The sequence below is a fragment of the Dipodomys merriami genome, unplaced genomic scaffold (assembly GCF_024711535.1).
Source record: "Dipodomys merriami isolate MVZ:Mamm:240054 unplaced genomic scaffold, mDipMer1.0.p SCAF_11, whole genome shotgun sequence".
NCBI lineage: Eukaryota > Metazoa > Chordata > Mammalia > Rodentia > Heteromyidae > Dipodomys > Dipodomys merriami.
The window spans coordinates 43839813-43855425 of record NW_027202382.1 but is presented as its reverse complement, the minus strand read 5'-3'; the positions used below and the strand labels follow the sequence as shown (position 1 = coordinate 43855425).

Sequence of the window (15613 nt, the reverse complement as noted above, 5' to 3'; positions counted from 1 at the left end):
CAGGTCTCCCATGTGATTATGCATTGGAGGCTCCCAGAGACTGGGAAATCACAACTATGATCACCAGCTCCCTTCACACTCCCACAAAAGGGGAGCAGTAAGTTTGCGCTATAAGTTTTTCAAAAGACATATATGAAAATGTTCCAAGCATCATTGTTTATAGCAGCCAATGTAAAAATACAACTAAATGTCCATTGATGGTAAGATGAGCTGGATGCTGGTAGCTTACACCTGTAATCCCAGTTACCCAGGAGACTGATGTCTAAGCGTTGAGGTTCAAAGCCAGCCTAGGCAGGAAAGTCTGTGAGACTCTAATCTCCAGGTTAACCACTAAATAAAGCAAGAAGTGGAGTAGATGGTCAAGTAGTAGAGCACTAGCTTTGAACAAAAAAGCTAAGGGACAGTGTCCTGACTCTGAGTTCAAGCCCCAGCACAAAAAACAAACAAACAACAACAACAAAAAATGAAGAAAGTCAGGCACTGGTGGATCATGCCTGTAATCCTAGCTACTCAGGAAGCTAAGATCTGAGGATCATGGTTCAAAGCCAGCCCAGGCAGGAAAGTCTGTGAGACTCTTATCTCCAATACACCACCAGAAAACTAGAAGTGGTGTTGTGGCTCAAGTGGTAGTGTCCTCACCTTGAGCTGAAGAGCTGAAAGGCAGTGCCCAGGCTCAGAGTTCAAGCCCCACAACCTATACCAAAAAAAAAAAAAAAAAAAAGAGAAAAAAAGAAACCAGGAGAATGAGGATGACAAATAAGAGGAGCATTAAAGCCTGCTGGAGAACTAGAATACCTTGACGGCAGTAAATAGGTGTATGGTAAAAACATGGAACAGCCATGAAGCTGTACAGCTGACTTGTCAGCATTTTTCTAAGTGACCATGTGCCACCTTGGAGACCAGAGGCAGCCAGGCAGTCCTCACGAAGGTCCTCTGCTCTGTGGGAAACTGGCTCCATGTCCAGGTACGGACCAGTGAGAATCTCCAGACCACGCAGGCATCCTCAGGCCCTATCCAGACCTGTGCATTGTGTGAGTCTGTGCTGAGCACAGGCCTGAAATCTTTCTTCTTATTCTTCATTTGCTGAGAGGTCACATCATTATTATTATTGTTGTTGTTATTGTCGGTTATAGGGCTTGAATTCTGGGCCTGGCCCTGTCCCTGAGCTCTTGAGCTCAAGGCTAGTGCTCTTACCACTTGAGCCACAGAGCCACTTCCGAGTTTTCTGGTGGTGTATTGAAGATAAGAGTCTCACAGCCTTTCCTACCTGGGCTGGCTTTGAACCATGATCCTCAGATCTCAGTCAGTCTCCTGAGTAGCTAGGATTATAGGGGTGAGCCACCAGTGCCCAGTTCACTTAAGTCTAGCACTCTACCACTTGAGCCACAGCACCACCTCTAGCTTTTTTGTTTCTGTGGCACTGAGGAACCGAATCCAGGGCTTCATGCTTGTTAGGCATTCTACCACTAAGCCACATTCCCAGTCCTTAAACCTATTTTTGAGACAAGGTCTTGGTATATAGTCTAGGCTGGCCTTTAGTAGGTGATCCTTCTGTCTCTGCCTTCCTTGTGCTGGATTACAGGTATGTACCGCTGTGCCAGACAGGAAGTAACACCTTCATAGGATTCAAAAATGCAAGTATTGGAGAATGATGCAGAGAAGCCTCAGCACCCTCTTCCCTTCTCTCAGTGTGCCTTCCTTGCAGGGTACCTCCACGTCAAATGTGGGCAGGACGATATGTATTTCTATGTCCCCTCTTCATCTCACATCTAAAGGCAGCTTACCAGGCACACTGTTATATTGGGCTTGTTGACTGTTTGCTTGCCAGCCAAGCATTTTTCCAGTGAGCCACATCTCAAGCCTTTTATTTTGGGCCAGAAGTGGGGCTTGAACTCAGGGGCTAACATTCAAACTCAGTGTTTTCACTCATGCCTGTACCACCTGAGCGAAAGCTTCAAGTCCAGCTTTTAGGTAGTGAATTGGAGATGAGTCTTACAGACTAGATAGAACAGGTTGGCTTTGATCTGGGATCCTCAGATCTCAGCCTCTTGTGCAGCTAGGATTACAGGCATGAGTCATGGATGCCTGTTGCTTCCTTTTTCTTGTTTACAGCTACACAGACTCCATGAAGCAGGCATCATAGTATATTAATTGACCCCCTCCAGATGGGTATCTGGGACATTGCTGCTAATACTGCGATTTAATAAGCAGCCTCCTACAGGGCACAGCGTAACCACAGCAGCAGTTCCCAGAAGATGGTTGGGATAGAAAATAAATGCTCTTAGGTTTAGGTAAGTGGAACTACCATTTAATAACCCCCCTAAGAGTTTTATAGGCCTGACAGCTTGAAATGCCTGCTCAGATGGACACAGGCCTTTCTCCATCCATGGAGCACCTGCCCTCCCACCAGCCCAGCCACGGATATGCTGTAGCAGCCTTACCTGGTCCAGTTTGGCATACCAGGTCCTGTAGGCCTTGTTCCCAAATCGGGAAGGCTGGTCCACTGGCGGCGTCTCGTCAATCCACCTGTCCAGCGTGTTGAGAAGAGCCACCAGCTTCTCAATGGCCTGTGAGGTGAAACAGAGGGGCCAAGCCAGAGACTAGAGTGGCAGAGCCACCAAGGAAGTGCCACCTGCTGATGAGTGGTGACCCTAGGGAATGGTGCCTACTGTCCATTCTCCTGGCAGTCCCTTTTCTTCCCAGACATCCAGAAAGATGGTTCAAGAGAGGAAAGAGCACTAGGCTGAGAGGTGGTAGGTGCTGCTGGACAAGTATGAACTCCAGCCCTGATCTCTGCTAAGTGTGATTTCCCTGAGGGTTCCCCCCTGAAGGCACAATACATCTCTCCACACAGCACAGAAATGTGGAAGGCACAGACAGATAACTGGGATGCTTGCCTCACATGTAAACATACCCTCTGTTCATTTTTTCTAGTATGTTTTACTGTTCAGCATGGTAAAGATTTGAAGGCAGGCTGGGCGCCAGTGGCTCACACCTGTAATCCTAGCTATTCAGGAGGCTGAGATTTGAGGATTGCAGTTCAAAGCCAGCCTAAGCAGGAAAGTCTGTGAGATACTTTTTTTTTTTTTTTTGGGGGGGGGGTCCAGTCATGGGGCCTGAACTCTGGGCCTGGGCACTGTCCCTCAGCTCTTCAGCTCAAGGCTAGCACTCTACCACTTGAGCCACAGCGCCATTTCTAGCTTTTTTCTTTTTTGCTTATGTGGTGCTGAGGAATCAAACCCAGGGCCTCATGCATGCAAGGCAAGCGCTCTACCACTGAGCCACCTTCCCAGCCCCTGTGAGACTCTTATGTCCAACTAACCACCAAAAAACTGGAAGTGGTAGTGTGGCTCAAGGTGGTAGAGCACATTAGCCTTGAATGAAAGAGCTCAGGGACGTGTCCAGGCCCCTAGTTCAAGCCCCAGGACCAACAACAACAAAGATTTGAAGGCAGATGCACCTGTATTCAAATCTCAGCTAAATACCATTGGGCTCCTTTAATATCTTGAGCCTCTTGTACTCATGTCAAACAGCAGGATGACTTAGGCCTCCAAAGGCACAGCGTGCCTGGCATAATGATGAGATACACTCATATACAGACGCTGAGAGGAGGATCATGGGACACACACCCCTCTGCAGCCTGCTCATTTTCCTCCAAAGCCACATTCCATGACAACATGTAAACAGAACTTTATGACAGCCTTTAAGAGCTGCATATTGGTCTTAGCACAGTGGCTCATTTCTATAATACTATCTACTCAGGAGGCAGAAATCAAGGGGGTCATAGTTCCAGCTTAGCCAGGGAAAAAGTTATTAAAATCCCACTTCAACCAATAATCTGAGCCTAGTGGTACGCACTTGTTATCCCAGCTATGAGGGAGGTACCAGTAGGAGCACCAGTGCCCATCTGAAACTCTATCCAAAAATACTAATGGCAAAAAAAAAAAAAAGGCTGGCCTATGGTTCAAGTGCTTAACAAGCACAAGCACAATAATGTTTCATTGAATCAATATAGAATGATTTGTCCAGAAAATTCTTCATTGTTAAATATCTAGGTTACTGCACAGACAATCTGTGGTCAAACAATGTTGCAGCTGACTCTTCATGGAAGCCCTGGATGGTGTACAACGCTTCCTTAGGGAAGACCAGACTAGGAGGTGACCCTGTCGTGTGTGAAACATTAACACACTATTCGGTACCAAACAGAAAATCAGGCTGGGCAAAGGCCTATGAGGGAAGGGCAGCTGCTCCTTCCCAGGAGAAACAAGCCAGAAACAGGAGTGGAGGGCAATGACCCCACAGCAGCAGTCAGCTACCCTAGGATGAAGGTCCCTGCTGGGTAGTAGATCCTACTGATGTCCATAAGAATAAATGGTTGGACAAACTTCCAGAATACCTGGCACTGGGTAAGAACTAACAGGAGGCTGACAGGAAGCTAGGCCTGAGAGGACAGGGCAGAAGTCAGGGTGGGCACCATGTGCAGACTGCCCAGAGAACCAGGACACTTCCTGGGCAGCGGTACAGAGCTCCAGGGGTGCAGGTGGCAGTATACACTGGCTCCATTCCCTGATTGCTGTTCTTCACCCACTGCTTGGCTTGGAGAGTAGGAGGAAGTCAGTTTCCCACCGGTTGAGGTAAAGGGCTGTGATGGCACAAAGTGCCATGCTGAAATGTGACAGTAAGTGCTGTCAGAGCCTGGCTTTCAGAACCAGGTCATCAGGAAATGCTGCCAGCACAGACCAAAGCTGACATCACACACTGCTGTGGCTTCTGAGAGATGAGCCATAGTCTTGGCCCCAGGAAGTTCCAGGTCCCCTGGAGATTTCAGTCTGTGGCTGTGGTGTGACTCTGAAAGGGACAAAGACGGTGGCTTGGAGGCCAGCAGGAGCAAAGGCTCAGCTGCTAGCTCAGCTGAATCAATGAATAATTAAGACTGCCACCTCCTCCTTCTGGCTGGACTTTTTGACCCAGGACTGCCTCCATTGTTGGGCAGGCAGGGAGAGCAAGGCGGGGGGGGGGGGGGGGGGGGGGGATAAGGGCTGGAACTCCACTGAAGTACAAAGAATAACCTGAGCTGTTCTCCCCAGCTACTTCCTTTACACATTTCATAGACCAGTGAAATCTTCCCTAAAGTTTTACTGGCCATTTTTCTATGCCCTTTGGTATGTTTTTAAAAAAATCAAAACAGCTGGGTACCAGTGTCTCATGCCTGTAATCCTAGGCTGAGATCTGAGGATCATGGTTTGAAGCCAGCCTGGGCAGCAAATCTGTGAGACTCTTACCTCCAATTAACCACCAAAAAAGCTGAAAGCAGAGCTATAGCTCAAGTAGTAGAGGACTAGCCTTGAGCTAAGAAAAAGCTCAGGGATGTACCCAGGCTGAGTTTGCCTCAAAAAACAGCTGGGCGGGCACTGGTGACTCACACCTGTAATCCTACTCAGGAAGCTGAGATCTAAGGATCACAGTTCAAAGTCAGCCTAGGCAGACAAATCCATGAGACTCTTACTCCAATTTATCAGCAAAAAAGTCAGAAGTGTGGTGTGGTTGAAGTGGCAGAGGGCCAGCCTTGGATGGAAAAGCCAAGCAAGAGGGCAACAAGGCCCTGAGTTCAAGCCCCAGTAATAGCACATTAAGTAAATAAATAATAAATAAATGACAGCTTCCAACCACAAGTCTAGACAAACTCCCTGCCTTCGAGTTCTCTAGTTCACCTCGGGTAGAAGCCAGGAGCCCCCACAGTTACCCCACACTCTCTCAAGCCCAATATGCAGCAGAAGGCAGCAAGAGGATACAGAGACCCAAATTTTTCCCCAATGGGGGAACCCTGTGTGGAGTCGCCATGAGCAGTGTCTGCTGCTGCCCCTATAGCAACAGGCAGACACAGGAGCTCTGGAGACAAGGCCAGTCACCCCCTCAACACACAATGAGGAGCTGACCACCCATGGGCGCTGAGAAGCCTGGCTCAGGAAGAGCCCTGAACCTCAGCTAAACCAACAGCGCACTGCTGAACATCAAGCTGGGCAACACCTAGTGACAGAGGGGAAGAAGAGGAAAAGCATTTAGTAGAGACCAGCAGGACCCGGCGGCTCCTCCCGGTGTCACCATGAGTGCTTGACTCTTCCCACTCTGAGGTCACTCAGCTGAGAAGTGGCGCGTTAGCAAACCCTGCCAGAATCTTAGCTCATAAATATACCACAATCCTGCTAAAAGAACAGCTTTAAAGCCAAGGTAACACTTGCTCATTGTGGCTAACTCCCACAAGACCTCAGAGGCAACTGAGGACCCAACGGGGATTTGGCACTAGCCTTCACTGGGGCAATTACAACATCCCCCCTTAATGACTCTTCTCAATACTTCTGGCCCACTGAGCAGTTGAGCACCACCCTCTCCCAACCACCCTGTGCAAAGCCACTGTTACAGAAGAACCAACCCAAGGAACCACTGCTGGGCGTGGTCCTAAGGGAAGGCTAGCCACACCAGAACAGGCCCAGCTCCCCTCAGTGGGCAGAACAGGATGTGGGTCTGTGGCCAGCACCCACAGAGGGCCAGCAAGAGCCAGTTCCAAGGGGCAAGATGATAAGCAATGTTTGACTGGGACAGATGAAGAAATTGGGCCAGGGCAAGGCCAGACCTTACCTAATAGGCCTGAGCCTGTGGCTAGAGGGCTAAGTGAACCAAAGTACTGAAACTGGCTGTTTATGCCCAGTTGTCTGAGATAGGAGGCTCAAGGTGGTTCTGGGCCAACTGGGACATGAACCCAAGAGGCCACTGGGGACCTGAAATTTTGTCCTAGGAGAAGGCATTGCCACAGCAAACAGATACTCTCCAGTAGGTCCTCCACCTGCCAACAGCCTCTCTCTGAAACAACCAAAGATTTTCTACTCACTGAGTAGGGTAAATCCAAAGGTAACCCACACATCCCCCCTGCCCCTGGCCAAAAAAAAAAAACAAACAAAAACAAGAAAACCAAAACCTATGCCCTTTGGCCCATGTTTTGTACTTCTGGGAATGCATCTTCAGGAAATAAGGCCCACAGATGTATGGTTAAGCATGTCAGAGCCCCAACGCACAGGTACAGCCAGAAAGTCTAAAGCTAGGGCAATGTAGACGATGAGGGCCAAACTCAGTATAGCAACCACTTCCAGCCCCAGAAAGAAGTGTTGAGTATGAAGGGAGACATAGGGTGATGCCCACTTCCTTATTAGTGCTATACATGCTTCTCACCAGGAAACCTTTTGTCATCTTTCCTTAATTTTTTGTTGTGTAAGGGACTGAACCCAGGGCCTTTCCCACACTAGGCAAGTGCTGTACCACTGAATTGTACACACCCTCAGTCTACCTTTTGTCTCTTTATTTACTGGGGGGTGGGGAGGGGTGGAGGGTGTCTCACAGCCTGGAACTATCTTTTTTGCTCAAGGCCAGTGCCCTACCACTTGAGCCACAGCTTTGCTTCTGGCTTTTTGCTGGTTAATTGGAAGTAAGAGTCTCCAGGATTTTCCTGCCCAGGTTGATTTCAAAACCTTTAGCTGGGTGCTGGTGGCTCACACCTATAATCCTAGCTACACATCCTAGCTGAGATGGGTCATGGTTTGAAGTCAGCCTGGGCAAGAAAGCCTATGAGACTCTTATCTCCAATTAAATCACAGAAAAAGCCAAAAGTGGAACTGTGCCTCAGGACTGGCCAAAAAAAAAAAAAAAAAAGAGGGGCTGGGAAGGTGGCTCAGTGGTAGAGTGCTTGCCTTGCATGCATGAGGCCCTGGGTTCCATTCTTCAGCACCAAATAAGCAGAAAAAGCTGGAAGTGGTACTGTGGCTTAAGTGGTAGAGTGTTAACCTTGAGCTGAAAAGCTAAGGGACAGCACCCAGGCCCAGAGTTCAAGCCCCATGACCAGCCAAAAAAAAAAAAAAGGGGGGGAGGGAGGAGAGAGACAGAGAGGGGGAGAGAGAGAGAGAAAGAGAGACAGAGAGAAAGAGAGACAGAGAGAGAGAGAGACCTTGATCCTCAGATCTCAGCCTCCTGAGCAGCTAGGATTACAGGTATGAACCACCAGTACCCAGCTTCTTTTGTCATTTTGAATTTCAAATTACATAAAAAAAAGTAATCAACTTGACCAAAGTAAAATACATACATGTATGGAAACATCACAGTGAATCCCCTATGTATAATTAGCATAGGCCAATAAAAATATTTTAAAACAGCAAAAATTGGCAGACAACAGCTACTGCATATTTACCATATGCTATAAACCACATAAAAAATTTTATCCATTCATAGATTTCAAAAACTGCAACTATGGACAACAAAAGTAAACTGCATATGTAGACCCCGTCTTCTACCATGGCCTGCTACAGAGGCCCCTGCTGAGCCTACCTCAGAGACTCTGTACTCAAAGGTCAGCTTCTTCCCCTTCACACCTTCATTGAGGGTAAGGATGAATCCAATGTAGTCAGCATATGCCTATCAAACAGAGGAGAGAGGGGTGAAGAGAGTATCAGAGTCCACCAGCACAGCTCCACCCAAACTTCCTCTGGCTCCCAACCCCAGTCGCAGGACAAGTAGACAGATAACGCCAAATAAACATACAGCCACTAGAACTGGCAATCCAGTGATCAAAATGACATTTACAGAGTGCTCACAATGGCTACTGGCAGTTGCTTTCCATGACACTCCCATGAGTTAAATACTACCACTCTCTGCATTTTACAGGTGAGAAAACCAAGGCTTCAAGGTAATAAGGGATCTGCCTAAGGTCTTCCAAGACCCAGATCTCATCAGACAAGAAGCTAGGATCCAGTTAACCTAACTGCAAAGCTGAGCAGACAGCTGTGTGACCATCATGCTATACCACCAGAGCATAAGAGGTACCCCTGCTATCTTTCCCACCAGGAAGGTCAGGTAGGTTGTTTGATGGAAGTGTATATGCTCTACTCTGTAGAGACATTTTCCATTTATAGCCACATCTCCCAGCAAATCTAGCTTCTAACAGGACCCTCTCTTCTGGGTGGGGCTGCAAGATGGCCTAGCACTGAGATGAGAAAGCACCCAGGCACTGGTGGCTCACACTTGTAATCCTAGCTACTCAGAAGGCTGAGAGTTAAGGACTGTGATTCAAAGCCTGCCTGGACAGGAAAGTCCTTGAGACTCCAAGGAACCAGCAAAAAGCCAGAAGTGGAAGTGTGGCTCAAGTGGTAGAGTACTAGCCTTCTTGAACATTAAAAAAACAAAAGCATGGAGTGAGGCAGCTACTGGGAGCAAGTGACTCTTGCTTATTTTGTTTCCTCTTCATCTCTTTTCTTCTCCGTCTCCCCTTGTTTTGGTGCCAGTCATGGGGCTTAAACTCAGTGCCTAGGCACTGTTCCTGAGCTTTTCTTTTGCTCAAAGCTAGCAGTGTCCTACTACTTGAGATATAGCTCCACACCCCACTCTTTTACTATTTAATTGAAGAGTCTCATGGTCTTCAAATCGAAATCCTCAGTTTTCAGCCTCCTGAATAGCTAAGATTAGAAGTGTGAGCCACTGGCACTGAGCTCTTCTTTTTTTTTTTTTTTGTCAGTCATGGAGCCTGAACTCTTGGCCTGGACGCTGTCCCTCAGCTCTTCAGCTCAAGGCTAGCGCTCTACCACTTGAGCCACAGCACCACTTCTGGCTTTTTTTTTGCTTATGTGGTGCTGAGGAATCGAACCCAGGGCCTCATGAATGCAAGGCAAGCACTCTACCACTGAGCCACCTTCCCAGCCCCTCTTCCCTTTTCTTGATCCAAGCCTACTGATGTCGGAAAGAACCAACAGAAACCAGCACTAGAAAGGAGCACTCAAGTCCTCCTGCCAGTCCACAGAACAGCCCTCAGCAGGCAGGTGATGATCACAACTCTCTGTACCCAGTGCAAGTGTGAGCCTTGCCCTGACTGCAGCCAGTACACAGCCATTCAAAGCAACAAAAGAAGCAGTCACTCCTGGATTCAGTGGGTCAGGGTAAGGAGTGCTTCCTAGCTGGGTTTGACTCCTAAAAGACATCTATTGACAGACATGTATGCTGTGACAACTGAGGCAAGGAGTATGGCAAGTAGGTAGATCCTACTATAACACATAGGACAAACCCTACAAGAACCATCTGTCCTTGACTTTCCCTAGGAATTCAAAATGGACGTGCTTTTTCCCAGAGAGAGAGAGAGAGAGAGAGAGAGAGAGTGTCTTGGAGTTTGAACTCAGGGCCTTGGCACTGTGGACGTGCTTTTTCCCACAGAGAGAGAGAGAGAGAGAGAGAGAGAGAGAGAGAGAGAGAGAGAAAGAGAAAGAGAAAGAGAAAGAGAAAGAGTGTGTGTGTGTGTGTATGTGTGTGTGTGTGTCTTGGAGTTTGAACTCAGGGCCTCTGCACTGACCCTGAGCTTCTTTTGCTCAAGAGTAGCATTCTACCACTTGACCCACAGTTCCACTTCTGGGTTTTTGGTAATTTAGTGGAAATTAGAATCTTACAGACTATGCTGCCCAGGCTAGTTTGGATATGTGATCCTCAATCTCAATCCTCCTGAATAGCTAAGATTACAAATGTGAGCCATTGGTGCCTGGCTCAGTCTCCATCTTTTCAGTCTAGACCTGGAAGGTCCAAGCTGTTTCATTCTGCCCACTATTGGGGTTGAGCAGCAGAAAAAGCCAACTTGCCACCCAGTATTCTAGGTCTCAGCTGTCAGCTGTTTTTAGGCTCAGCAATGTACCTGGCCAAAGCGTCCTTCAGACACATAGATTCTGCTCTTCTCAGCATTTGTCTTCTATCTACCCTTATGTGCAAGCAAGAATTGGTAAATACCATCATTTAGGAGACTCACGTTCATTAGTCCAACAATATTCAAGGGGCAGCCGGGCACTGGTGGCTCACACCTGTAATCCTAGCTGCTAGGGAGATCTGAAGATTGTGGCTCAAAGCCAGCCCAGTCAGAAAAGGCCTTGAGACTCTTATCGCCAATTAACTACCACAAAACCAGAAGTAGTGCTGTGGCTCAAAGTGGTAGAGTGCTAGCCTTGAGCAGAAGAGCACAAGGACAGTGCCCAGGCACCAATTTCAAGCCACATGACTGACAAAAAAATAAATAAAGATTCAAGGGGCAATGGTCTATAAGCAACAGGGCTCCTACACTGGGAACTTCCTGATTAAGCATCTCTGTGAGCTGCTCCTGAGGACAAACATCAGCTCTCTATCAGCTCCCTAGCTTGACAGTTCTGGTTCCAAGAGCAAGAAAGGCCAGGAAATCACAGCCCATCATGCTTACAAAACCATTGTCTAAGGAAGCACACGTTCTCACCCCAGTTCCAACCTCAAAGTACAAACACTTGTACCTGAGAACGCTTCCATTTCCCCATGTCAGGAACTGTGTGGATCTCCTTTTTTGGAATGATAAAGTTCTGTGTGGCTGGAGGAGTCTCCTCTGAAGAATCTTGACAATGATCTGGTAAATACAGAGAAGATATAAGGCAACCAGAATTATCAGTAAGAGACAAAGTGTGTCGCCATAAATAGGGGGAGAGGTCCTGGGAAAGAGAACCTGTACACTGAAGGCTTAGAAGGTAATGCATGGCTTCTGGAAAGATCCAGGTCCTTTTGAAACAGGCCTTTCTGGATCAAATGCAAAGAAGTTATGCTCCTGAGCTGGGAATGTAATTTAGTGGTAGTGTTTGCCTAGCATGCACAAAGTTCTGGGTTTGATTCCTCCGTACCACATAAACAGAAAAAGCCAGAAGTGGCGCTGTGGCTCAAGTGGTAGAGTGCTAGCCTTGAGCCAAGCCCCAGGACTGGCCAAAAAAGAAAGAAAGAAAAATAAGTTATGCTTCATTCAGTGCAGTGGTGACAATTTTGGATTGGCAAGTCACAGTCCTGAAAACTCCAGGCATCTCTTGAAATGAGCCTATTGTGGAGCTGTGTGCTACATCAGATGTAAGGAAACACGGGTCATGCTGTAATGCTTCCAGACATGTTACCATCTATTTGGTAATACAACACGTTCTTGGGATATCTGTAGATGGGGGCACTATGTAGCCCAGTACTATTTTAGATAGGATTGCATTATGTAGTCTAGGCTAATCTTAGCTTTGCTAGGATTACAGGCATATACCACCACATCTGGCCACACTCTTGTTTTGTGTGTGTGTGTATGTGTTGATCATGGGGCTTGGGTGCTTTTCCTGAGCTCTTTTGCTCAAGGTTAGGGCTCTATCACTTTGAGGCACAGCACCACTTCTGGCTTCCTGGTGGTTAACTGAAGATAAGTCTCATGGACATTCCTGCCCAGGTTGGCTTTGAACCGCAACCTTCAGATCTCAGCCTCCTGGGTAGTTAGGATTACAGGTGTGCCTGGAGCACCTCTTGGGCTTTTCTTTTTCTTTTTTTTCTTTTGGGTCTGGTCGTGGGGCCTGAACTCTGTGCCTGGGCGCTGTCCCTCAGCTCTTCAGCTCAAGGCTAGCACTCTACTACTTGAGCCACAGCGCCACTTCTGGGTTTTTTTCTCTTTGCTTATGTGGTGCTGAGGAATCGAACCCAGGGCCTCGGGCATGCAAGGCAAGTGCTCTACCACTGAGCCACCTTCCCAGCCCCCTCTTGGACTTTTCAAGGCACAGCTCTAAAATTCTGGATATTGCCTTCTTATATTGGGAGGCCAGAGGAACTCAATATGCTCTGGGCTCTTTTTGAGAGTCTGAGGCTGGAGACTGGATGTGACCTCATATAGTAGAGTCCTGTCTTTGAAGGCTCACTCTTGGGATTGTATATTCTGTGGACAGACTGATGTTTGCTTCAGTGACTTGTTGAGGTGCTTCTCAGAAAACTAACCTTTGCCCTCAAGGCCAGGTACAGACCAAGAAGTGTTTTCCTTGGCAAGGAATCTGGAAGTATGTTCACTTGAAAGGAACTTTCTGTGATACTTTAAAATGGTTGGGTTCCCCTACTGTACTGTTGGTAGGAATCTAAACTAGTACAATCACTCTGGACAGCACTCTGGAGGTTCCTCAAAAAACTAAACATACATCTTCCCTACTACCCAGCCATAACATTCCTGTCCATCTACCTAGAATACCACAAGCCAGGATACCATAAAGACACTTGTACATCCATGTTCATTGCTGCACTATTCACAATAGCCAAGTTGTGGAAACAGCCCAGAGGTCCTACAATAGATGAGCAGATCCAAACAATGTGGTACACACACACAATGGAATTTCACACAACATAAGAATATTATGTCGGAAGTGGTGCTGTGGCTCAAGAGGTAGAGCGCTCGCCTTGAGCTGAAGAGCGCAGGGACAGTAACCAGGCCCAGACAGTTCAAGCTCCAAGACCGACCAAAAAAAAAAAAAAAAAAAAGATGTTTTTAAAAAAGGGGCTAGGAAGGTGGCTCAGTGGTAGAGTGCTTGCCTCGCATGCATGAGGCCTTGGGTTCAATTCCTCAGCACCACATACACAGAAAAAGCCAGAAGGGGGTGCTGTGGATCAAGTTGTAAAGCGCTAGCCTTGAGCTGAAGAGCTGAGGGACAGCGCCCAAGCCCAGAGTTCAGGCCCCATGACCCACCAAAAAAAAAGAATATTATGTCATTTGCAGGGAAAGGGGATAGACCTAGAACAAATCATGTTAAATGAAGTAAGCCAAGGTAAAAGAGACAAACGTACATCTTTTCTCATATGTAGAAGCTAGATCTAAAATACACTGGGACATAATAAATTATACAGGTCTCTAGGTATTCACAAGGTGAGACCAGAGGAGGATACTGTTGGAGAGGAACAGAAAGGCATAATGCCTATGTGCATCTGATCACATGAAATAATTATCTAAGTGAACTCCAGGGTTTGTTTTTGTTGGGATGTTTTTTCTTTTTTGTAGTTTTTGTTTCTTTTCCTTTTGTCTTGTTTGTTGGTTTATATGTCTTGGGAGGTTAAGGGGAGGCACAGAGGGACACTCACTGGACACTATGTTGAAAGTTAACTATAAAATTTGTAGGTGGGAATGGGAGGGGAAAACTGGGAGAGAGCAAGGCAAGGCATGACATTGTCCAAAGAGAAGTGTGTTCTTACTTATGTAACTGTAACTTTTCTGTACATCACCTTTATAATAACAACTTTAAAAAATGTAATGGCTAGATTCCAAAGAACTACTTTCTATTTGATCCAGAAAGGCCTGCTTCAAAACAACGTGGGTCTCTTAGATCTTTCCAGAAGCCAGGGTTAACCTCCACAAGCCTTCAGTGTGCAGGTCCTACCTCCCACTGGTGGAGACAAATTCATCAGTCTCTACCTCACTGTTATTCTGGCTGCCTTGTATCTAGTTTCTCTGATATTACCACCGGAAATTATAAGGGCATGTGTACATGAGCTCTGTACAGATTAAGACAAAATGTCTGGTTTTATAGTTCCCTAACAGAACGAATCCAACCCTTTGCTACTCTACTTTGGGATACGTTGAAGAATATATCTTCTATGAAAAGTTTCTCTTTCCTTCGACTTTTCTTGGGACCCACTAAATGTGAGGCAGGGTGGGTATCTGACCAACTTATTTGTCCCTCCCTTGAATTTTCAAAGGTATCTACAGCCAGTCCTTCACAGCTCCGGGGGTGGAGGGGGGTCAGCAAACAGCCTGTTCCTTCTCCTGGAACCGAAACGAGGCCACGATTGTAAATAAGTTTCTGACGGCGGCAGCGGCGGCGGCGAAGCCACAGGACTCTCATCTCCTGGCCCAACCCGTCTTTTAATGTGAAATGCACGCGCGGTCTGGATACCGAGGGCAGTTTCTCCCCATAAAACTGGCAGCCACAGAAAGCCCAGTAGAGCCCCGGAATGGGAGGTGGGGAGCGGGGGGGGGGGGTGAGGAGGGAACGACGGGCCGGTCTGGGCCCATCCCCGCAAGGTCTCATGAACACGGCAGCACCTCCGTCCCTCCCCTCCCCGCCCTCCCCGCCCTCCCTCCTCCAGCCCCGGCCATCCAACTCCGCCCGCGGGGTCCAAGCCCTCCACAGGCACCGGCGACCCCCCCGCGGGCCGCGGCGCCCCACCCCACGCCCGGGCGCCCAGCCTCCGCCCCGGCGGCCCGGGGTCCGGGTCCTCCCCCGCCCGCACCCCCGGAGGCCCCGCGGTGCCCCGCCGTCCCGTCCCCCCGCCGCCCCTCTCCACCCCTGCCCGCCCCGGCCCCGCAGGCCCTACCTGGCGGCGGCTGCCGCTCGCCCTCAGCCATCTTCCCGCCGGCGGCCGGCCCCGGGATGCCGAGGCCCCGCTCCCCTTTCACCCCCGCGACCTCCCTCGTCCCGGTCCGCCGCGGACTCGGAGCTCCCAAAAGAGAAATGAGCAACCCGCGAGCTACAAACGGAAACGGAACATTGAAGTCACCCCCGCGAAGACGACCGCCATGCCGGTGCGGGGCACTCAACGAGTGAGCCCGCCAACGGCTGGCGAGGAGGCCGTGCCGGCCAGGGTGGCGGCCATGTTGGTGAGGGGCGCCGGGGCGCATGCGCACCAACGGCCGCCAACGGCCCCGCCCCCACCCGCCGCGGGACGGGAAGCCGCAGCAGCCATACTTCTGCGGGGCGTCAGGTTTCGTTGCACAGTTCGGCCATGTCTTTGCGGGGCCGACTCCACCTGTCAT

At 48.7% G+C, this 15613-nt stretch overlaps 1 protein-coding gene across 1 annotated transcript in view; it reads right to left on the bottom strand.

Moving 5' to 3' along the window:
- Positions 1-15458, bottom strand: part of Ptpa (protein phosphatase 2 phosphatase activator) — a 31861-nt gene extending 16403 nt beyond the window's left edge. The window contains exons 1-4 of the mRNA XM_070014816.1: positions 15175-15458; positions 11331-11440; positions 8371-8457; positions 2442-2567 (exon numbers count right to left, since the gene is read on the bottom strand). Coding sequence (XP_069870917.1) covers positions 2442-2567; positions 8371-8457; positions 11331-11440; positions 15175-15205 — 354 coding nt within the window. The 5' untranslated portion in view covers positions 15206-15458. The remainder of the gene's footprint in view (positions 1-2441; positions 2568-8370; positions 8458-11330; positions 11441-15174) is intronic.
- Between the last annotated feature and the right edge of the window lie 155 nt (positions 15459-15613).